A 24,890-nucleotide genomic window follows, 5' to 3' on the forward strand; every position below is an offset into this window, starting at 1 on the left:
TCAAAATGTGCTCACCGGGTGTCACCACTTTGGATAGGTAATGCTTGTTTAAGTTGCTTTGTGTTGAAGTTGTTCCACATATCCCACAATTGATTTTGATTATTTGATCTCTCTCTGTCTCTCTGTCTCTATCTCTCTGTCTCTGTCTCTCTGTCTCTCTGTCTCTCTCTTCCCCTTACAGGGTGACTTACACCTCTTAACAGGACAAGCTGTTTAAAGCATCAAGGGCAAAACCTCTGCTGCTCAGAAAGCTTCTAGCCAGCCTTTCAGCCTCCCTCCCCTCCCCTGCACCAACACCTCTCTCTCTCTCTTTCGCTCTCTCTCGCTCTCTCTCTCTCTCTGCCGGAGGAAAAAAAGCCTCATCGGTGTGTGTGCTGTGTTGACCGCCGTCGCAGTGGGAGGAAGGGGGGCAACGGGGTGGAGGGGGAATGCACACACGGACGGGGAGGGACGCTCACTTCTCTCAACATGTGTTAATAACATGAACACTGCCTCTGAGACGGACGGATCACCAGCAGGAGAGCAAGGCCGGCCCCTCTTCTTCTTCCACAGCAAGTGAGGTGCACCTGCCCACCAACCCCCCCGCCCCCGCCGCCCCCGAGGTGAACTCTGAAGTGGCAGCTCTCCGTTTTTTTTTGAAAGCTGCCTGGAGGACGGTGGAGCCATGTCTCCCTTCCTGCGCATCGGCTTCTCAAACTTTGAGATGGACCCGGGCCTGGCCTACCACGAAGAGGTTCTCAACCCGTACTGTGCCGTCTACATGAAGGAGTCCATCGACACCGGTCAGCCCCTCTCCGTCTTTTTGTGTCTGTGTCTGTGTGCTGAGTAGGGAGTAGCAGACTTTTACAGTGAGGAAGAGGACGGTTGCGCTGCTGGAACAGCACGTAGACAGGTTGGCGGGTAACTCTGGCGGTCACAGGTATGAATGAGGCTTTGTCGACTCTATCCTCAGGGCAAGATTAGGTAGGATTGACGCATGCTGCCCAGTTCTCGGGCTCAGATAAAGATAGCGTACCCATGTATGTTTTTAAAACAATACACCTCTGTGTCTTTTAACTCTTAAAGGTCCTCCATGTGGTCGGGTGACTCACGCGAGACATTTTCAGCAAGCTCGCAAGGAGCGATAATGAACTGCGACCAGACTTTTCTGTTCTTCTTTTGACTATCTTTAACAACTGGTGGAATATGAGGGCATAGTAATGCTAAAAACAGCGTGTCATGGAGAGGAAAGAGGAGGGACCTGTTCTTTTTTTTTTAACCCTCCTCTCAAACCACAGTAGTCTTCCTTCAGCGTAGTGGAGGATGAGGCACAGGGCTGTGTGTGTGTGTGTGTGTGTGTGTGTGTGCATGTATTTCACTTGATCTATTGACTCATTTCAAGTGTGACTATGCCGCAGTTTCATGCTCGGGTCTTTAAGAGCTGATGATGAGAAACTCGTCTGGTAAAAGGAGATGACACAAAGCACTTCATCATTTATAATATTTGTACTATGACGGGGGCAGTGCTCGCCGGCAGCTGTCAAATGAGGCGAGGCCATTCTGCTTTCTTCATCTTCGTCACAAAGAGGTCATTTATCACGGCCTTCCGAGCGGCGCGTCCATGACCTGAAGCGTTTCGCAGAAGTTGGTTGTTTCGGTTTTTGTTTTTCTTGGGCTTCCGGGCCGAGCGCGAGTCTCGGTGCCGGACTAAGAAAGAAGGACGTGAAAGCGCACCTGGTCGAAATGTCAAATGTCACCTGTGGCCATAGTGAGAAAAACACAGGAACTGAGATCAAAACCTGTCGACTTCTCTGTCACAGCACGACAGCGGCGCGGAAAAAAAGACAAGACGAAAACAAAGTGTGGCCCGCGTGACACCTTCCACACACTTTCCTCTGTTTAATATAACCAGCACTGATCCGCACGTTCGTCAGGGCCCGGGGCTGCCGTGAGCTGCCGGAGAGCAGCAGGAGGAGGAGGATGATGATGATGATGATGATGGTGGAGAGCGCAGTAGATGCATGTGAGGTTGCATGTGAGGTTGCATGTGAGGGTTATGTAAGTGGATATATGGGACGTTATGGCAGATGAGGAAACAGCAGGCGTCAGTTATCAAGGCTGGAGGTATTTGTTTTTAGCCACGGGATGAGACAGAAAATCTCCACCTCGGTAAGGCTGGATAACCGGAAATAATGCCTGGGTCATGTGACCAAGTGTGTGGAGGCTGCATGTATATTTAACACCCTTAGGTGCACTCTAGGGCGGCACGGTCGTTGATGCAGTGGTTAGCGCGGTCGCCTCACAGCAAGAAGGTTCTGGGTTCGAGCCCCAGGGTAGTCCAACCTTGGGGGCTGTCCCGGGTCATCCTCTGTGTGGAGTTTGCATGTTCTCCCCATGTCTGTGTGGGTTTCCCCCGGGTGCTCCGGTTTCCTCCCACAGTCCAAAGACATGTAGGTCAGGTGAATTGGACGTACTAAATTGCCCCTTGGTGTGTGTGTGTGTGTGTGTGTGTGTGTGTGTGTGTGTGTGTGTGTGTGTGTGTGTGTGTGTGTGTGTGTGTGTCGGTGTGTGTGTGTGTGTGTGTGTGTGTCGGTGTGTCGGTGTGTCGGTGTGTATGTGTGTCTCGGCCATGTGATGGCCTGGTGGCCTGTCCAGGGTGTCTCCCCGCCTGCTGCCCAATGACTGCTGGGATAGGCTCCAGCATCCCTGCGACCCAGACAGCAGGATAAGAGGTTCGGATAATGGACGGATGGATGGATGGATGGATGAACGGATGGATGGATGGCTGGATGGATGGATGGATGGATGGGTGCACTCTGTAGTGTATGAGCCGAGACAACATGGTGGTTGCAGTATGAACTGCTGTAGGGAAAAAAAACATTCATTATTCTTTCATATACGTAATGCTCAACCCTACATGTGCCATCTGTGTGCAGTAGAGCATTCCTCATGCCTGATGTTGTACAACTGCTTTAAGTAAAAGCCATGGATGGTCTATGGATGGTCCATGGATGGTCCATGGATGGTCTATGGATGGTCCATGGATGGTCTATGGATGGTCCATGGATGGTCCATGGATGGTCTATGGATGGTCCATGGATGGTCCATGGATGGTCCATGGCTGGTCCATGGATGGTCTATGGATGGTCCATGGATGGTCCATGGATGGTCTATGGATGGTCCATGGATGGTCCATGGATGGTCCATGGATGGTCTATGGATGGTCCATGGATGGTCCATGAATGGTCCATGAAGGGTCCATGGATGGTCTATGGATGGTCCATGGATGGTCCATGGCTGGTCCTGCCAATAAAACGTGACTGGCTTCCAACTGTTTGTCTGTCCAGACAAGGGTCCAGTGTACAAGCAGAAGAAGCCCACCATGTACCCCCCCTGGACCACCACATTTGATGCTCATATCCACCGGGGACGCGTCATGCACGTGATGGTGAAGGACCGCACGGCGGAGCTCAAGTCTGAGGCCACGGTGGTCCTGGACACCCTGGCATCCCGCTGCAAGAAAGAGAACGGCAGGCTGGAGATCTGGGTGAGTTCACGAGAGTGTGTGTGTGTATGTGAGTGTGGTGTGTGCATGAGTGTGTTGACGACTGAGTGTGTGTGTGTGAGTGTGTGTGTGTGTGAGTGAGTGTGGTGTGTGCATGAGTGTGTGTGTGTGACTGAGTGTGCGTGAGTGTGTGTGCGAGTGTGTATGTGTGCAACTTGAGTGTGTGTGTGATTGTGTGTGCGTGCGCAACTGAGTGTGTGTGTGTGTGTGTACGACTGTGTGTGTGTGTGTGTGTGTGTGTATGTGAGAGACTGAGTGTGTGTGAGTGTGTGTGTGCGTGCGTGCGTGTGTGTGGGTGTGTGTGTATGTGTGTGTGTGCGTGTGTGTACGACTGTGTGTGTGTGTGTGTGTGTGTGTGTGTGTGTGTGTGTGTGTGTGTGTGTGTGTGTGTGAGACTGAGTGTGTGTGAGTGTGTGTGTGCGTGCGTGTGTGTGTGTGTGTGTGTGTGTGTGTGTGCGTGTGTGTACGACTGTGTGTGTGTGTGTGTGTGTGTGTGAGACTGAGTGTGTGTGAGTGTGTGTGTGCGTGCGTGTGTGTGGGTGTGTGCGCGACTGTGTGTGAGTGTGAGTGTGTGTGTGTGTGTGGCAGCATGTCTTCCTCAGTTCTCATCCAGCTACTGTTAGTGGGTCCTGAGTTGGTACTGTTAGTTGATAGTGTTAATGGTTACTGTTAGTGGGTAGTGTCTGTGGGTACTGTAAGTGGATACTTAGTGGCTACTGTTAGTGAGTACTTAGTGAGTACTGTTAGTGGGTACTGTTAGTGGCTACTATTAGTGGGTAGTGTCTGTGGGTACTGTAAGTGGATACTTAGTGGCTACTGTTAGTGAGTACTTAGTGAGTACTGTTAGTGGGTACTGTTAGTGGCTACTATTAGTGGGTAGTGTCTGTGGGTACTGTAAGTGGATACTTAGTGGCTACTGTTAGTGAGTACTTAGTGGGTACTGTTAGTGGCTACTGTTAGTGGCTACTATTAGTGGGTAGTGTCTGTGGGTACTGTAAGTGGATACGTAGTTGGTACTGTTAGTGGCTATTGTTAGTGAGTACTGTTAGTGAGTAGTGTTAGTGGGTACTGTTAGTGAGTAGTGTTAGTGGGTACTGTTAGTGGGTACTGTTAGTGACTACTGTTAGTGGGTACTGTTAGTGGGTACTGTTAGTGAGTACTGTTAGTGGATACTGTTAGTGGATACTGTTAGTGAGTACTGTTAGTGAGTAGTGTTAGTGGGTACTGTTAGTGGGTACTTTTAGTGAGTAGTGTTAGTGGGTACTGTTAGTGACTACTGTTAGTGGGTACTGTTAGTGAGTACTGTTAGTGAGTACCTTTAATGGCTACTGTTAGTCTGTACTCAGTGAGTACTGTTAGTGGGTACTTAGTGAGTACTGTTAGTGGGTACTGTTAGTGGCTACTATTAGTGGGTAGTGTCTGTGGGTACTGTAAGTGGATACTTAGTTGGTACTGTTAGTGAGTACTGTTAGTGAGTAGTGTTAGTGGCTACTGTTAGTGGCTACTGGTAGTGGCTACTGTTTGTGAGTACTGTTAGTGGCTACTGTTAGTGAGTACTGTTAGTGGCTACTGTTAGTGGGTAGTGTCCGTGGGTACTGTTAGTGGCTACTGTTCGTGGCTACTGTTAGTGGCTGCTGTTAGTGAGTAGTGTTAGTTGCTACTGTTAGTGAGTAGTGTTAGTGGGTAGTGTCTGTGGCTACTGTTAGTGGGTACTGTTAGTGGGTAGTGTCTGTGGCTACTGTTAGTGGGTACTGTTAGTGGGTACTGTTAGTGGCTACTGTTAGTGAGTACTGCTAGTGAGTACTGTTAGTGGCTACTGTTAGTGAGTACTGTTAGTGGGTAGTGTCCGTGGGTACTGTTAATGGGTACTTAGTGGCTACTGTTAGTGAGTACTGTTAGAGGGTAGTGTCCGTGGGTACTGTTAATGGGTACTTAGTGGCTACTGTTCTTGAGTACTGTTAGAGGGTAGTTTCTGTGTGTACTGTTAGTGGGTACTTAGTGGCTACTGTTAGTGAGTACTGTTAGTGTGTAGTGTCCGTGGGTACTGTTAGTGGGTACTTAGTGGCTACTGTTAGTGGCTACTGTTAGTGAGTACTGTTAGTGAGTACTGTTAGTGGCTGCTGTTAGTGAATACTGTTAGTGGGTAGTGTCCGTGTACTGTTAGCAGGTACTTAGTGGCTACTGTTAGTGAGTACTGTTAGTGGATAGTGTCTGTGGGTACTGTTAGTGGGTACTAGTGACGTCCAGACACTTCCTCTTTCATTTTTATGCTTCTTCTGGTGAACTGCTCTCCCGTCCTTCCTCCACTGGTGTTTTCAAGGTGCTGGTTTTGTTTTTCTTTCTCTTTGCCTCCATCTCAGCTGGAGCTGAAGCCACAGGGCCGCGTGCTAATGGAGGCCAGATACTATCTGGAGAAGAGCGGTGAGTCACTTTCTTTTAACCTTTATAAGTCAAGTTGTATGTTGTTGTTTATCTTGGTGGTTTGAGGTCATTATGAAGTTCAGTTCTGATTTAGTCCACACCAAACCCCTCCTTTTGTTGTAGCAGACTATAACTGATCCTGACCCAACTGAGTTATTTATCAAAATGGCAAAAAAATTAAAAAAAATAAAAAAAGGAAAAGGAAGTGCATGAGAAAGGGTTGGTTGTGTGGTTAATATTTCATTTACATTTTTTTCTCAAGGGGAACATATTCAGTGTTATGACACGCCTACACTAAGTAAGATGTACTCAAGAGTTGCTGATAGAACATCATTTAAATCTGTTGGTGAATTTAACAAACCCTTATTTCTCCCTTTTTTTTAAAAAATTTCCCCCCTTTTTCTCCCCAATTGTATCCGGCCAATTACCCCAGGATGCTGTGTTGCTGTAAAGCCCCTTCTGGCAAATTTGTAATTTGTGATATTGCGCTATACAAACAAAACTGACTTGACCCCACTCTTCCGAGCTGTCCTGGTCGCTGCTCCACACCCTCTGCCGGTCCGGGGAGGGCTGCAGACTACCACATGCCTCCTCCGATCCATGTGGAGTCGCCAGCCACTTCTTTTCACCTGACGGTGAGGAGTTTCACCAGGGGGACGTAGCGCATGGGAGGATCATGCTATTCCCCCCAGTCCCCCCCCCCCGAACAGGCGCCCCGACCGACCAGAGGAGGGGCTAGTGCAGCGGCCAGGACACATACCCACATCCGGCTTCCCACCCGCAGACATGGCCAATTGTGTCTGTCGGGATGCCCGACCAAGCTGGCAGTAACGCGGGGACTCAAACTGACGATCCCCGTGTTGGTAGGCAACTGAATATACCGCTACACTACCCAGACGCTCCCTGTGGGCGAATTTAACAAACCCTTGTTTCTGATCGAGTTTAGCTAGTTTCATTTGGATCATGTAGGTCTGTGCTGTGGGTAGTGTAGCAGTCTATCCCAATGCCTACCAACACGGGGATTGCCGGTTCGAGTCCCTGCGTTACCTCCAGCTTGGTCGGGCGTCCCTACAGACACAAATTGGCTGTGTCTGTGGGTGGGGAGCCGGATGTGGGTATGTATCCTGGTCACTGTACTAGTACCTCCTCTGCTTGGTCAGGGTGCCTGTTCGGGGGGCACTGGGGGGAATAGCGTGATCCTCCCATGCGCTATGTCCCCCTGGTGAAACTCCTCACTGTCAGGTGAAAAGAAGCGGCTGGCAACTCCACATGTATCGGAGGAGGCATGTGGTAGTCTGCAGCCTTGCCCGGATCGGCAGAGGGGGTGAAGCAGCGACCGGGGACGGCTCAGAAGAGTGGGATAATTGGCCAAGTACAATTGGGGAGAAAAGGGGGGGGGGGACTGGGATGTGGGACAGTTCATGTTGGATGAAATAAACAAGGGCAGTGAACCTACATGTCCCAGAGTAATTATAGTTCCTCCAGCCAGAGGAGAGTCTTCAGAAACTCCACCTCAGCTGTTTGTAAGCACTGATAATGTCACTATGCGATAAGCGGGAAATCCCCCCCCCCCCCCTTAGTTGTGTTTTGTTGACATCGGGCCCGGCAAGCCACGGCCCGGCAAAGCCAAGAAAGGGGGAACTCCTCTCATGTGGCTGTAAATTAAGACTCGGGAATTAATGAGGGCTGCTTACAGCAGGTGGCTGTGCAATTTGGTACGCGGTAATATGGTGCAATTACATTGCAGACACACACATCCACCAACACTTCACAGAGACAACACACAGGCACGCACATACGAGCACAGTCATACACGAAGAAGAAGAAAAAGCATGCACTGCCTGTGCCAAGAGCTGAATTTGAAAATGTCAGCCTGTGGGCTCGATGGGCAGGAAGTCAGTAAGAACCCCCCCCCCTGCTTTGCAGCGCATGCATGTGCACATATGCACGCACGCACACACAGACACAGACGAACACACACACACACAACTGGCACACTGACAGAGGGAGTTTGCAGTGGTACAAAGAGGACAACACGACACACACAAGCCAACACGTCTGCTGTGTTTTCTTCTTCATCGTGATCTCGCCTTGCTAACTTTTCTCGTTGCTGGGCTTTGGTGGGGGTTGTACATCAGATGCCACAGGCCAGAGCGAGGGCGACGCGGAGGAGGATAAGGAGAGGGAGGGCGTGTTTGCCCTCCACCAGCGACGCGGGGCCATCAAACAGGCTAAAGTGCACGTGGTGAAATGCCACGAGTTCAGCGCCACCTTCTTCCCCCAGCCCACCTTCTGCTCCGTCTGCAAAGAGTTTGTATGGTACGGCCTCCCGTGAGCACCCACCCTCACATACACAAAGTCATCATATTAGTCATCTTGTGGTGTACTCCAGATTGTTTCTCTCCATCACAGGGGCCTTAATAAGCAGGGTTACCAATGCAGACGTGAGTGTGACTTCTACCCCCCCCCGTTGTATCATCAGTCTATTACTGTGCTTGCACATCCCTGCTCTCGTTTATCTATCTCATCTTTCCTCTCCCAGAGTGCAACGCGGCCATCCACAAGAAATGCATTGACAAAGTCATTGCCAAGTGCACCGGTTCAGCAGTCAACAGCAGAGAGACAATGGTATGTCTTGTGCATTGTTCCACAGCAACCACTTTGAGACTAGACTCCTCCAGGTAGTCAAAGGACATTTCTTATCAAGTGTCAGGTGTCTGCGTGGTGATGTGAACCCCTCCGGTTACGTCCTCATTAACCAGTCAGCTCATACAGGGGACTTGTTTAATGTCATTATTATGTAGTCTTTGTCCCTGCTTAGCTCGCTACCCCATGTTCCATTTCCTCCTCCACCACCGTGTTCATGAAGAAACAAGAAAACAGTAAATAATGCTACGCCCCGTGCTGTGGTATGTGCTGTGACATGCACACGCCCCTCTTCCTCCTCTGTGGTTCCAGGGAAGTTTGTGAAGATTGTTATTTTGGTGTTTGACCACTCTAAATCTCAGAGTGCAGTGCCAGCCTCACTGCTAGGGAAAAAAAAAGAAAATCGAACCTGTGTCTTGACGCATGCTCAATAATCCAGGTAAGGAAATCAAGGGAAGTTGAATCAGTTCATCTGGACACAATTTTATTAATAGATATGTTTCATCATCATCTAAGTGACCTCTTCGGTCTCAACTGACTGCAGGTATCCCCACCCTTATAAACAACACAGTGGCATAACGACCCAAACCAACGATCGGTTTCATATGCAAATTACCGTGACCATTAACTAGATGGCCATGTGTACTATTCACAGAGGATTTGGGAATAGCTGCAATCACAGCATTGTAAAATGGTGACAGATGTATTCTTAGCCCCCCCCCCCCCCGGTTCAGGAGTGGTCATTCCCTTTTCACATCAGTGGCCTCTGACTCCCCGTTCAAACCAGCGTTCATACAAGGATGTGCACATCCTCATCCCTGAAAGAGTGGCCACTGGCCTGTAGATGGTGCAGACTGTGTAGATGGTGTAGACTGTAGATGGTGTAGACTGTGTAGATGGTGTAGACTGTAGATGGTGTAGACTGTGTAGATGGTGTAGACTGTAGATGGTGTAGACTGTGGAGTCCTGGCCTGAGGTGTTAGCTCTCCTGTGTTGTGCCATCCTCTTGGCCAGCATCTGTTTAGTTTCCCCGATGTACAAGTCACGGCAATCCTCCTGGCACTTAGACCCATACACTATATTGCTCTGTTTGTGCCGGGGGACCTGATCCTTGAGGTGGATCAGCTTCTGGTGCAGCATGTTTTGGAGTTTGAAAGCAGCTGAGACACGGTGTTTGGAAAATATGCATCTCAACTGTTCCGACACTCCTGCCACATACAGAATCACCACTGGTTTACACTTAGGCAGCTGTTGCCCTCATCTCTTCGATTGGCTGGTGCACTGTTTGGATGTCTTCCTGGCTTTGACAAACGCCCAGTTAGGATAACCACACTTAACCAAGGCCTGTTTAATGTGGGATTTCTCCCCTTCCCCGGCTGCTGTGTCAGTGGGGACAGTGTCAGCTCGGTGGTGCAGCGTCCTGATGACTCCTAGTTTGTGCTCCAGTGGATGATGAGAGTCAAACCTACAGTACTGATCAGTATGTGTTGGTTAATGGTAAACATCACCAATCAAATGTCCCCCATCACCAGTTGTAATTTCACAGTGTAAGAAGACTAACCTGTCATTTGTCACGTCCTCCCTGGTCAACTTGATGTGGTGTCCACAGAGCTAATGCGGTCGGTGAAATGTGCTACACCCTGAGATTTAATTCTAACCCAGGTGTCGTTCACAAATCTGAACCAATGGCTAGGTGGTGTCCCTGGATAGGACATCACAGCCTTCTTTTCCACTTCCTCCATTTACAAATTGGCCACTACAGGTGAGACTGGGGACCCCATAGCACACCCATTCTTCTGCCTATAGTACTGCCCCCTGTATGTGAAGAACGTGGACTGAAGACACAGCTTCAGGAGCAGACACCCTTGGTCAGTGTTAAGGGTGGTCCTGTTGCTAAGGGTGGGGTCGTCCTATAATTTCATACGGACCACCTCCACTGCTTCATCAACAGCAATGCCATGAAAAGAGACGTAACATCATAAGAAACCATTGTTTCATCCGCCTCCATAATGATGGCCCTCACCTTATCCCGAAAATCTATAGTATTCTGAGTGTGATGTTCATTACTGCCTACCAACGGTTAAAGAATCGATACTAGAAATTTAGAGATGATAAAGGTCACTGAGTTAATCATACTAACAATAGCTCGTAATGGCACATCCTGTTTATGTGTTAGGTAAAGCATTCAGACTAGATGTAGCGTCCGCTGGGTATAGCAGCTTCAGACAGTCTATCACCTTTTTCTTGTAACCACTGCCTGGATCTCGTTTCAGGAGCTCATAAGTATTTATGTTGCTGAGTAACGTCAGAACTTTCTCATGATAGTCTTTCTGGTTTAATACAGCGGTGCATCTGTCTTTGTCTGCCGGAAGGATGATGATGCTTTGTCCTTACTGAGAGTTGTGAGAGCTTTCCTCTCGTCTCTACTGATGTTGGAGGCAGGCTGAAACTTGCATCCGCAGTTGCGCTGCTTCCAGGTCTGCGATGACTTTTTTACGGATTGCTGATTCCATGGCTGTGATCAGTTCCAGTTCCAGTAGCGGGATTTGCCGCAGCATAACAGCAAAATTCATCCCCTTAGCAAGGAGGTCTTTCTCGAGCCTGGGTGAGTTGTCTGTCAGACAAATTCTTCACCCACTTGTCCACATCGTCAGCGTGTGTCTGGCGTCTGTCTCTGGCATGCAGCAAGTAGGTCAAACTTCTTTTGCTGCCTGGTTTTTGACTTTTCGTGTTGTGCTAGACGAGCCTTCTCCGTGAACTCAGTCGCATGTTGGAAACTTGTTCTCATCCGGACGCCACATGAGTCTCTGTTGGATCTGATCCTCTTTGGTTTTCAAAGCATCAGTGGTAAAATTAGTTTGCCTCACCTGTTCAACAGCTACTTCTGAGCCTTCTGGAGGATCTGGTTAGCTCGGTGGCCCTTGACTGAAGATTTCATTTGCAGGCTCTTAGGTGTAATCCCGCTCTGTCTGCACCTGAGGCTGAATCTCAGGTGGTTCCTGTATCTGCCATTTTATGCGCTTTTTGCTCATAATCATGTACATGTTTAAGGCAAATCTCGCTGAAATGAGTCAAAATGTCTTGTGTCTTGATGCATGCTCAGTAATCCAGGTAAGAAGATCACAGAAGGTTGAATCAGTTCACCTGGATAGAATGTTATTGACAGATACGTTTCATCACTAAGTGACCTCTTCAGTCTAAACTGAATGCAGGTATCCCCACCCTTATAAACATGAACCAGTGGTGATTCCGTATGTGATGGCAGTGGCAGAAAAGCTGAGTCGCGTATTTTCAAAACTCCATGTCTCAGTTGCTTTCAAACCCCAAAACACACTGCGTCAGAAGTTGGGCAACCCCAAGGATCAGGTCCCCAGGCACAAACAGAGCAATATACTAGTGTATGGGGTTAAGTGCCAGGAGGATTGCCGTGACTTGTGCATTGGGGAAACTAAACAGACGCTGGCCAAGAGGATGGCACAACACAGGAGAGCTAACACGTCAGACCAGGACTCCACAGACACCATTGACAGACCAGGACTCCACAGTCTACAACCATCTACAGGCCAGTGGCCACTCTTTCAGGGATGAGGATGCGCACATCCTTAATAGGGAGGAACGCTGCTTTGAATGGGAAGTCAGAGGCCATCTATATTAAGAGGGAATGACCATCCCTGAACTGAGGTGGGGGGGGGGGTAAGAGTACATCTGTCACCATTTTACAATGCTGTGATATCAATCATTCCCCAATCCTCTGTGACTAGCACACATGGCCATCAAAGCTCTAGTTAATGGTCACACCCATATTTGCATATGAAACTGGTCGTTGGCTCAGTTGTTATGCCACTGCACTGTTTATAAGGGTGGGGACACCTGCAGTCAGTTGAGACTGAAGAGGTCACTTAGTTGAGTGATGAGACACATCAGTCAATAAACGTTGTGTCCAGATGAACTGATTCAACTTCCTCTGAAATCATATAGAAAGTTGAATCAGTTCATCTGGACACAACGCTACAACGTTTAATTGGAGAAACGTTTCATCACTCATCTAAGTGACCTCTTCAGTTTCAACTGACTGCAGGTGTCCCCACCCTTATAAACAATACAGTGGCATAACGACCAAAACTAGGGACCGGTTTCATATGCAAATTATCGTGACCATTAAGTAGAGTTTCGATGGCCATGTGTGCTATTCGCAGAGGATCGGGGAATGGTTGATATCACAGCATTGTAAGATGGTGACAGATGTACTCTTAGGCCAGCTCTCAAGTTGAACCAGTGCTTTAGCTGTTGATGTTGTAGTACATGTTGGTTAAGGCCTTCTGCAAGCTGAGTCTAATGCAGGCTATCTGCTTGTTGGCCACAGCAATTTCAGCTTTTCTTCAAATTCCCCGCTACCTGCCATATTCTGCATTGGCTATTTCGAAGAAATGAAACTCAGTGCACCATATTATATTCTTTCTCAGGAAAGCCTCACCTAACATTAAACTGACCAACACCAAAACCTTAATATTTGGATATTTGTGAAGTACCTGTTGCTTCAAATATGCCAGCAACAGAACCTATCCCCAAAAAAACTAAAAAAAAAACTGTGGGCAAATAAATCTACAGGGCAGATACAGCTGATATTGTGTCCTAAGTCAAAAACAGGAAGTAGGCAATGGAGGGATTAGGGATCCATCGAACATCTGACAGGACAGGTTAAAAAAGGGGATCCATTGTACATATCAAGCTACCGTTGGGATTTCATGTGACAAAACGCCCACAGATCATACTGAGTCACAGTTTCCTCAAGACAGGCGACGCTTTTTAACCAAGCTGAACTGAGTGGGGCTTGAACTGCTTTCCTTGAGGGGAGAGTCCACAATGCTGTGAAAGGGTGGTATCTAATGTATGTTATTATAATGACAAAACCATCTTTTGTTGTGTTGGAAGGACCCGGGTCAGCCGCGTCACCACGTTGCTACGTGCCTTTACACTTTAAAACTGGCTGTTCACCGAGCTGTAGATCTTCATGATTGACCAAGACAGAAAAAACAAAACAAAAATCAAGTCGTCACTTAATTGCATTAAAAAAAAAATCAAACAAAAACAAAACATATATAAATAATACAATATTTAATATTAATATTAATATATATTATTATATAATAGGTAATATGTAATATGTATTAATTAATTGATTAATCACTTAATAATGAATAACAATTGTTATATTTATATATAATCTATTTATATATAATATATAATGTAGATTATATTGTTATATACATATATGTATATTTATTATGTATTATAAATATATATTATATTAGTGTATATTATATTATTATAAGTATAAATAGTAATTAATGATTAATTAATTACTATAAAATATAGTTAATATAAATATAAATGGCTTGATTGGGCATCCCTACAGACACAATTGGCCGTGTCTGCGGGTGGGAAGCTGGATGTGGGTATGTGTCCTGGTCGGTGTACTAGCGCCTCCTCTGCTCAGTCGGGGCGCCTGTTCGGGGGGGAGGGGAAACTGGGGGGAATAGCGTGATCCTCCCACGCGCTACGTCCCCCTGGTGAAACTCCTCACTGTCAGGTGAAAAGAAGCGGCTGGCGACTCCACATTGATCGGAGGAGGCATGTGGTAGTCTGCAGCCCTCCCGGGATTGGCAGAGGGTGTGGAGCCACTTACCCCACTCGAAAGAGTGGGGTAATTGGCCAAGTACAATTGGGGAGAAAATTCCACCCCAAAATTGTTTTAGTATTAACACTTGTTTAGCGTTCCTCGTCAGGTTTTGTGTTAATGAATTGTATGGAAGTGTTTGAAGCCAGCTCTCTCAAAATCTCCATCCTTTGCTTCAGTGATGACTTGTGTTGAGATGTGACACCCGGGTGAGGGTGACTGTCAACTGTGTGTGTTGCAGATACACAAGGAGCGCTTCAAGATCGACATGCCCCACAGGTTCAAGGTGTACAACTATAAAAGCCCCACCTTCTGCGAACACTGCGGGACCCTGCTGTGGGGGCTGGCCAAGCAGGGGCTCAAATGTGAGGGTGAGACAAGATGCCTTGCATATACATTGTATACGGTGCACTCTGTAACATTACTGCACTACTGTGTGACCTGCATGTGAAGGTCAGCAGTGTGTGTCACATTAGGGGTTTTATACCACGATCAGTCATCAGCGCACAACTCTTCCGTAGCTGTCCTTTGTTTTAATTCCCCGTTGTGTCATGATCTCGTGACACTGTGTGTGTGTGTGTGTGTGTGGGTGTGTGTTCTTGTACTTCTGTCTGTGTGAGGACCAGTTTGAGGTTTTAACCACCAGGCTGAGGCCAGTTTTGCAGAGTGAGGACATGTGATGATTGATATACTTTATTGATCCCCGTGGGGAAATTCCTCTCTGAATTTACCCCATCCTAGCTGTGTAGCTAGGAGCAGTGGGCAGCCACCCTGCAGCAGCCAGGGGCCAGCTCCAGTTCGTCGCGCCCTGCCTCGGTCAGGGGCACAGACAGGAGTATTAACCCCAACATGCATGTCTTTCTGATGGCGGGGGAAACCGGAGCACCCAGAGAAAACCCACCGCAGACCCGGGGACAACATGCAAACTCCACACAGAGGATGATCTGGGATGACCCCCCCCAACCAACCAACCAAGGTTGGACAACCCTGGGGTTCAAACCCAGGACCTTCTTGCTGTGAGGCAACAGCGCTAACCACTGTGCCACCGTGCCGCCTAATTTTGTCCAGTCCTCACTTCTTTAAGGGTCTATTTTAGGGTTAGGACTTGGGTTTAGGGTTAAGGTTAGAATTAAGATTAGGTTAAGGTTGGGGTAAGGGTTAAGGTCAGACATGTTGTTTATGATGGGTCAGGTCAGGGTTAAGGGCTAGGGGAGGAATGTAGCCAATTAGGAGTCCTCCCAAAGATAGAAGCACAAGAATGTGTGTGTGTGTGTGTGTGTGTGTGTGTGTGTGTGTGTGTGTGTGTGTGTGTGTGTGTGTGTGTGTGACTGATGAGGGGTGGGGTGGAGGGATTATAAAACCCGCCTTCTGCTGTGTTTGAGTTATGTGGTAATAACAACTGCAGCCACAAGCTGCCAACTGGGGAAAAGATGTTCCCATCCCAGCCTCCTAGTGGGGATAACATGAAGGAAACTAGTTCATTTTCCAAAAACAGCTATCAGGAATCAGGAACACTTTATTTGTCATTTCACTTCATGCACTTGCGCACATGAAATGAAAAGAAATATCGCTTCCCCCAGCCCACAGCACTGCAACACAAAGACAAACACACCTAAAACCTACAAGAACACACATATCCAAACTAACACATATATCCAAACTAAACAACAACAAAAAAAAAATCACTGTCCAAGGAAACGAACGCCAGTCAGGATGACTGCCAGTCTGCATGGGTTAGCAGTTAGCTTAGCCCGCCCCGCTTCCACATCCTGTCAGACCGCCCTCGGCGTTTCCTTCTCGGGCGCAGCTCCAGGCAGGAGCAGTGGTCCCCGGGCCCACCGGACGAAGCAGACCGAGTTCCCCCAGCCAGACACCCTCGACACACCTCCCCGCACTCCTCATGACGACATCAAAAACACCACAGTCAGTGCCAGGTGAGGCCGCCGCCAGACCGCCCTCAGTGTTATCGGAACCGCCGGTCTGCATGGGCTAGCAGTTAGCTTAGCCTGCCCCGTTCTGCCAGCCGATCCAGCACCAGCTCTCCCAGCCATCAAAGGAAGACAAAACTTAGACGCAGACGTGGACAAAGACCCTGCATGGACGGTGCTGGGTGAGGCCGCCGCAAGCGTGAATTTGCGCAGCCATGTTCCCACACCGGAAGCGTAAAGCTAGTATCAGGAATTGTGGAAGTGACTAAAATGTTGTCACAGATGTCCCTTGAAAGCGTCAACATCAATAATATCACCAAACAGCGTCGTTATATTATGACGTAACAGTGATGTGAACATACTCCAACCTTATAATCCTAAGGCTATGCATTTACACATTACAGCTTTGATCTTCTAATGGAGACGATATAAGCTGCCTGCAAATTATTGAAGGATAATAAAAAGTAACTTATGTAACATGGTTCTTACGACTGCCTCCTTAGATGTGGGTGTTACCGATGCTCGGGATGCATCAACGTTTCCTAGTTTGAGCAACAAGATGTCCTCTGGCTTATCCTGTTTTCCATCATAACGTGATCAGAATATTTGTAGATACATTGTTAAATAAACAGCTTTGGCTTTGAGAAATGTTTCATTTCGATAGAATTATATTCCCAATGAGGGATTTGAAAATACCATCCTTTAAACGGTGTCATCGTCTTGAGCATACGTTGTAGCTTTCAGAAGGATGCTGCAAAAAATATAGTTCATCGTTATAATAATACCATGGTTACAAATGACTTATTTTACTGCATCCATGTATAACTGTAAGTGTTACTGGGGATATGTTCTTTTGTGTCTTAATGTGCAGAATGCAGTATGAATATCCATCATAAATGCCAGAAGAAAGTCGCCAACCTCTGCGGGGTGAACCAAAAGCTGATGGCTGAAGCTCTGGCCCTCATCGAGAGCAAACAGCAGGTCAGAGAAAACGTATGTTCAGGATTATATCAGAATGTTTTAAGCTGCAATTTCACATTTAGAGATGAAAAAAGTGCTGTGAAAATCCATGGGTTGAACGCCTTATATTATATTTTAGTGATTTGTTATATAACACCATTTCCTTCATAGGCCAGAGGCTCCCAAGATAATGAGATCATCGGACGAGAGGGGCCGGTGGGCATTGGCCAGGGGGGAGTAATCCGCATACCATCAGGGTTGGTGACAGCTTTACCCACCACAACGACTCCTGCACGCAGAGGTAAGAATAAAACATGTGGGAAGTGCAGTTTCCCCAGTGTATATAGCATAGTTTAACTTCACTTCAAACCAGGTTCAGCTATTAACAGTATCCTGATATCTCATTAACATACTTAACAGCTATGGTCAAATTATTTAGCCTGTTATTTGAATTTCTCCATAGACCTTCAAGACCAACTAAACCCCAGACCATTTTCGTGAGTTTGCTGACATCCACAGGTTAAAAACCATGTACAGGTTAAAATATGGCAGGATGGTCTTGGTACTCTGTGATGTTAGCATAGCAGGATAAACATAGCTGTAGCTAATAACATTAATAACATTAATGGATCTGTTGGATTATCAGCATTGACAGCACAATTAACTATTAGTTAGTGCTGAATCTGTCTGTCTGTCAATGCTGATCCATTATTATCTGCAGCTGTGTTTACCCTGCTATGCTAACATCACAGACCAAGACCAGCCTGCCATGTTTTAACCTTTACATGGTTTTTAACCTGTAGATGTCAGCAGACTCACTAAAATGGTCTAGGGTTTAGTTGCTTTTTAAATATTGCATCCCCTCTCCTTTTCTTTGTCTATCCCCTTATACCTCTTCTCACCCCCCTCCGGGGCTCTGACTCCAGAGTTGCAGGGTATACCATGGGATGCTCCACCCAATGTGAGCCGGACGGAGGCCATGGTGGAGGAGCGAGAGGAAGAGCCCCTATATGCCGTACCCCGGAAAGAGCATCATCACAAGTTCAACCTCGACAACTTCACGCTGCACAAGATGCTTGGCAAAGGCAGCTTTGGCAAGGTGCTAGAGAAGATTTTAATTCAATTAACCCTTTAGGGAAATGGGCTTGTTGCAGCAGAAAACAAAAAATAGGTTATAGATAAGACTAGATGGTATGGAAGACAATTCAGCAGACAATCAAATGATCATATTAAAGATAATTGAGCAAATAAAGATAAAAAAACAAATACCTTGTCTTAATCTTGATAATACAACATTCCTGTTGGCTGGAATAAAGATCTGTCTGTCCCGACTACCATCTTCATCACATGTTAGCAGATGTTGGCAAATGCATTTGCTAACCATTATGCTAACCTGCATAATGAATTCAAAGGACAGTTTCTGAATTTACAGAACACATGTGAAACTATATTTCCTTCGCTGTTCATGTTTAGATTAAAGATGGAAGAACAGCGGGCGTCCGGGTAGCATAGCGGTCTATTCCGTTGCCTGCCAACATGGGGATCACCAGTTTGAATCCCCGTGTTGGCCGTGTCTGCGGGTGGGAAGCCGGATATGGGTATGTGTCCCGGTCGCTGCAGTAGCGCCTCCTCTGGTCGGTCGGGGCACCTGTTGGGGGGGATAGCGTGATCCTCCCACGCGCTACGCCCCCTTGTGAAACTTTCTCACTGTCAGGTGAAAAGAAGCAGCTGGCGACTCCACATAGTATATTGGAGGAGGCATGTGCTAGTCTGCAGCCCTCCCCGGATCGACAGAGGGGTGGAGCAGTGACTGGGATGGCTCAGAAGAGTGGGGTAAATGGCGAAGTACAATTGGGGTGAAAAAGAAAGGACCTAGGACGGCCTGCAGGTAACAGTGCTGACCCCCAGGCCACTGTGGTGGGGGTTGGCGGGGGTGGTTATGTGTGTGAAAGGGAGGAGGGCAAAGAGTAATAGGAAATGAGCCGTTTGTTGTTGGTGTGTTTCCAGGTGTTTTTAGCGGAGCTTAAGAGCACAGGACAGTTCTTTGCGGTGAAGGCCCTGAAGAAGGATGTGGTCTTGATGGACGACGATGTGGAGTGCACGTTGGTTGAGAGGAGGGTCCTTTCCTTAGCATGGGAACATCCCTTCCTAACACATCTCTACTGCACCTTTCAGACCAAGGTGACAACCACATGCTCAACGGACCCCCCCCCCCCACACACACACACACACACACATATCCAGAGGTCCCCTCGCCACCTCTCTGAACAGTTTTGTGTTGTTGCAGGAAAACCTTTTCTTTGTGATGGAGTATCTGAATGGAGGAGACCTCATGTTTCACATCCAGATGTGCAAAAAGTTTGACGTGCCCAGATCCATGTACGTCCATTCAGAGAAGTGTCTAACATTAGCTTTGGTTAGTTGTTTTGTGTACCTGGCCAAAATAGCACCTTCTTATTTTGTCTCACCCCAACTCTCCATGTCTTCTTACAGGTTTTATGCAGCAGAGATCATTTGTGGGCTCCAGTTCCTTCACTCTAAGGGCATAGTATACAGGTAGGGTCTCTCTCTCTCTCTCTCTCTCTCTCTCTCTCTCTCTCTCTCTCTCTCTCTCTCTCTCTCTCTCTCTCTCTCTCTCTCGCTCTCTCTCTCTCTCTCTCTCGCTCTCTCTCTCTCTCTCACTCACACACACACCACTGATTCTTGAGATTTGAAATGGATATATTTATAGACACAGGTCTAACTAAGCTAACAAACCATGTAAGGAGCAGGGTTTTTTTATTAAAACATTAAAACACTTTTTATGAAAATTGACATTTATTCACTTCATAACTTGATTTGTGTCAACTCTGTCAGACACACCAAAAAGCATGCTATTTTAATTCGATCAATTCAACAAGAGTGTAAAGTCCTCAAGTGTCTGGAGCCATTTTGTTTTTTCCACAGTTGCTAGCTGCCTCTATACCCTAAACTAAAATGCCAACATTTACTCCACAATTCTTAACTAAGATTATCATAATGGGAAGATGGTGCTGACACGTTAAAGCTGTGATTGCAGTGATATCAACATTGTTTGTTTAAAATATCATAAAACTGAAAATTTTCCAGACCAAGTGTCCCACTGTTGCATCCAACAACAACAGGAAGTGGAAAAGGGGTCCTCGGGGTTATAGCTGACCATGACATTGCCTGATTTATTCCAGATTATAAAAAAAAAATCTGATGGAAAGTGAGGACGCAACTTTGATAGGCAGTTTTTTATGGAAAATATAATTTAAAGTTCACGTTATGTATTATGGGATATGTTATTTAACCATTCATGTCATTTGATATTTATATTTATGCATTTGTAGCATTTTTAAACACTTTTTTTGGCAGTTTGACATTGTGACCGCTTGCTGAGGACAGGTTCAGTTACATGTACTTTCCGAGTACAGAGCCTGAATTCTAACAAATTCTAATGAAATTATTTAAAAATATATAAAATTAATTTCATGAGTATACACAGGTTAATGTCTTTATTTTTAATGCAAAGAAGACATTCCGACTTTTCGATCTTATCTCAAGAATCAGTGGCAAACTGGGCACATGTTATGTTTGATTCTCTTTCTTTTCTTTTTCATTTCCTTTCCTTCATTCATTGACTTTTTACTCCGTAGGGACCTAAAGCTAGACAATGTCCTTTTGGACTCTGAGGGACACATAAAGATAGCGGACTTCGGCATGTGTAAGGAGAACATGCAAGACGACGCGCGGACCTCCACCTTCTGTGGGACCCCAGACTACATCGCTCCTGAGGTGAGCACATATTCCTCTCATAAATATCAGTCCCAGACTCATGTTCACCCATGGTGTTTTCCTTTAGCCATCCCACTAGGAGCGCAACACGTTGCTAACCCCATATCTCTATGTGGGGCATGGGATTTCAAGTCACATTGAAGACAGAGCTAGGAACATTTTGTGTGTGTGTGTGTGTGTTAGATTTTGCTGGGTCAGAAGTACAACCACTCGGTGGACTGGTGGTCCTTCGGCGTGCTGCTGTATGAGATGCTAATCGGCCAGTCTCCGTTCCGTGGTCGAGATGAAGAGGAACTGTTCCAGTCCATACGCACAGATGACCCCTGTTACCCCCGCTGGCTCCCCAAGGACGCCAAAGACATTCTGGTCAAGGTCAGGGCCTGTGTGTGTCTGGAAGACTGGCTGGTGGTGGTTGTGTGGGTAGTTGTGTAGGTTAAGTGTGGGCCTGAGCATGTCATTTTTCATGTACTCTGTGCTTAGTTTAGGCCTGTGTGTGTAATGTAGACATGTATGTCCACCATGTTTGTCTTCTAGCTGTTTGTGAGGGAGCCTGAGCAGAGGCTAGGGCTGCAGGGCGACATCAGGACTCACAGCTTCTTCAGTGGTACCGACTGGGCCGCGCTGGAGCAACGGCAGGTGGTGCCCCCCTTCAGGCCGACTGTGGTAAGTGCAATCACAGTAACGGCTCTGTGTTTAGCACTGGTTTGTGGGTGGATCCAGGATGTCAACTACACTGTGGCTTTCAGGGCGGGTCCTACTTTTTGCACTGGGGATGGGGTTTCTCAGAGAAAGCTTAACTTATGAGTCATTGGTCATAAAACGTCCATGATGCAAACATATATACACTAGCTCTGTATCAGTAGATCTGTGCCTCAGAGACAAATACAGAAACAGACATGACCTACGACTCAACACAGCCGAATAGAAGAGGGCACGGCACACTAAGAGTTTCCTGGCAGGCAATAGACAGATCGTTTAAATCCAAAAGCCATGCAGCAATATGAACATACTTCTCTTATGATAGGTTTGTTATGTTTGGATGGTGATGGTAGGAATAGCAAAGCTAGATCGTCATAGTGAATGAGTGGCGAATCACCTCCATTAAACTCACACATTTTTCTAATTTAAAAAAGAAAACATGTGCAACGTAACTTATTGTTGTAGAAATCAATATAGAAATGCGTGTATCAAAACTGTGGCGAAAAAACAATTTGGTAACTTGATTAAAATTGGGGCGGCACGGTGGCGCAGTGGTTAGTGCAGTCGCCTCACAGCAACAAGGTCCTGGGTTCGAGCCCCGGGGTAGTCCAACCTTGGGGGTCGTCCCAGGTCGTCCTCTGTGTGAGGTTTGCATGTTCTCCCCGTGTCTGTGTGGGTTTCTTCCGGGTGCTCCGGTTTCCTCCCACAGTCCAAAGACATGTAGGTCAGGATGAGCGGTTTGGATAATGGATGGATGGATGGATTAAAATTGGTTCTCATGGGCCGTCCCAGGTCGTCCTCTGTGTGAGGTTTGCATGTTCTCCCCGTGTCTGTGTGGGTTTCTTCCGGGTGCTCCGGTTTCCTCCCACAGTCCAAAGACATGTAGGTCAGGATGAGCGGTTCGGATAATGGATGGATGGATGGATTAAAATTGGTTCTCATGGGCATCCAGGTAGCATGGCGGTCAATTCAGTTGCCTACCAACATGGGGATTGCCGGTTCGAATCCCCGCGTTACCTCCGGGTTGGTTGAGCATCCCTACAGACACAATCGGCCGTGTCTGCGGGTGGGAAGCCAGATGTGGGTATGTGTCCTGGTTGCTGCACTAGCGCCTCCTCTGGTTGGTCGGGTCGCTCGGTTGGGGGAGGGGGAATAGCGTGACCCTCCCACGCGCTACGTCCCCCAGGTGAAAAGAAGCGGCTGGTGACTCCACATGTATCGAAGGAGGCATGTGGTAGTCTGCAGCCCTCCCCAGATCGGCAGAGGGGGTCGAGTAGCGACCGGGACAGCTCGGAAGAGGTAATTGTCCAAGTGCAGTTAGGGAAAAAAGGGGGCGAGGAATCGTGTCTTGCATAGTTTTCCCCCTGACTGGGTGTGTACATGAGACATTGTGCATCATCCCCTTGCTTCTCTGCTGTTTCAGAAATCGCCAAGCGACTGCAGCAACTTTGACAAGGAGTTCATCGATGAGAAACCCAGGCTGTCGTGTGCCGACCGGGCCCTCATCAACAGCGTCGACCAGAACATGTTCAGAAACTTCTCTTTCGTCAACCCGGCCATCGGGCGCATCAAAGGACCCTGACGGCCGGACCACTAACCCGCACCCTCTTCAGCAGTAGCACTTACGACACAGAGACGATAAGGAAGGGATGTCTCAAAGCAAATGCACACGTCCATAGAAGATCACTAACCACTACGCTCAGTGACAGAGGAGCAGGCCTTCTGTCTTTCGGCCTACGGAGAGCTAGAAATTCAGTTTGTTTACTTCGCATGAATCACCAGAGTCTTTGGTTGTTTCAGTTTGTGTTTGTTGAATCCATGTAGTCCACTCAGTAACTTCCACCTGGGCACAGTTTCCACCAGCCAGGAGATAAATGTGTACTATCGGTACTGATAAAACCATTTTTCTAAGTCCACTATTGTGCAAGTCCTTCTGCTGACCTGATGTTTTCTGGCATGGCGGCAGCCCTGACGGCTTGTCGGCAGTACATTACCACGGTTTACATGCGTCCTCTTATTGCACCCTCAGGAGCTTCAGGGATGACGTGATGATTAAGATGAAGCACCCGGGTCATGTCCGGTATCGTGAAGCGTTCTGTTTTCCTCATTGTGTATCCTCCACAATGAAAAATTATTTTTCTTTTTTTTTGGTAGGAGCTTGTGTGTGGTTGTCTGTAGTACGTGAAGCAGTGAGTTTTGTTCGGAGCTGAAATCTCTTTAGCAGCTGCTATCTGCTACCCATCCTCATCTCATCCATTCTTATTCAGACTGAAGGCCTGTGGGTTTTCTTTGGCTAAATCTTTGGTTGGCCGGCGTGTAACTTAATCACAGACGTCACACCAAAAGCCCAAAAGCAAATAGTAGAAACAAAGGAATGCTCAGAAATACGCATACGCAATAAGTGGAGGGTCAAATCTGTTTTCAGTGTGCAGGCGGCTGGGCCTGAGCTCCTCACATGAGGCCCAGCACCTCCACAGAGGTCCACAGGGACGGGACATTACAGCAGATTACTCCACAGGGACAAGGTGGAGGCTTCGCTCTGTGCAGCGGTGCCGAGAAGAAACGCCAAGCGTTTGTTGCTAAAAGCCCGTTCATCAACCTTTACCTGTCGGTCTAATGGACACGTTGGCTCTAACAAGGAGGAAGTGACCAGTTTTCACACAACATCATAAACCAGCGGGCCGTGGCCAAAGAACACGACATCCTCAAGATTTAAAATGTCATGATTAAAACGTCATTGGACAAGGACGACGGGCCGTTGTACTGATTTGAATCGCAGCCAAACAGTTTGCTGTACATTTGCCGTCTTCACCCTTGTTAGACATCACACAGCTCTGCAGGATGGGGGGGGGGGGGTGCATCTTAAACTTGGCACTCCTCATACACACCTCAGGGATCAGGAGAAATTTATTGTCGTCTCATTCATGTACTTGCACACACAAAAGAGACGAAATGTGGTTTCTCCCAGCCCACAGCAGTGCGACACAAAAGACAAAAACGTATCTGAAAGAAAACGACACCACCACAAAACATACAAAAACTGACAAAACAAACAAAAAAACACACAGTCAACAACACAGTCCATTCAGTAATTTGCAACACACTCCAGAAATTTCACTGTCCAGGAGAACGAACGCCAGCCAGGATGACTGTCAGAACTGCTGGTTTGCGTGGGATAGCAGTTAGCTTAGCCTGCCCCGCTTCTGGGTCCTGTCAG

At 47.3% G+C, this 24,890-nt stretch overlaps 1 protein-coding gene across 2 annotated transcripts; it reads left to right on the top strand.

The window, feature by feature from the left end:
- The first annotated feature begins 578 nt into the window (after nucleotides 1–578).
- Nucleotides 579–23,582, top strand: prkcq (protein kinase C, theta). 2 transcript variants are annotated; one of them, XM_056278048.1, is made up of 17 exons: nucleotides 579–782; nucleotides 3,327–3,526; nucleotides 5,905–5,965; nucleotides 8,104–8,284; nucleotides 8,378–8,409; nucleotides 8,508–8,593; nucleotides 14,530–14,659; nucleotides 17,088–17,209; nucleotides 17,348–17,477; nucleotides 18,103–18,275; nucleotides 19,184–19,357; nucleotides 19,464–19,555; nucleotides 19,670–19,732; nucleotides 20,836–20,974; nucleotides 21,158–21,346; nucleotides 21,509–21,637; nucleotides 23,097–23,582. In XM_056278048.1, the coding sequence occupies exons 1-17, from the start codon at nucleotides 665–667 to the stop codon at nucleotides 23,253–23,255; spliced, it is 2,178 nt and encodes a 725-aa protein (XP_056134023.1). In that variant the 5' UTR covers nucleotides 579–664; the 3' UTR covers nucleotides 23,256–23,582. The 2 variants fall into 2 exon arrangements, with proteins under 2 accessions (XP_056134023.1, XP_056134024.1); XM_056278049.1 differs by having other exon boundaries at nucleotides 17,088–17,197.
- The last annotated feature ends 1,308 nt before the right edge of the window (nucleotides 23,583–24,890 follow it).

Source organism: Lampris incognitus, chromosome 3, assembly GCF_029633865.1.
Source record: "Lampris incognitus isolate fLamInc1 chromosome 3, fLamInc1.hap2, whole genome shotgun sequence".
Taxonomy (NCBI): domain Eukaryota; kingdom Metazoa; phylum Chordata; class Actinopteri; order Lampriformes; family Lampridae; genus Lampris; species Lampris incognitus.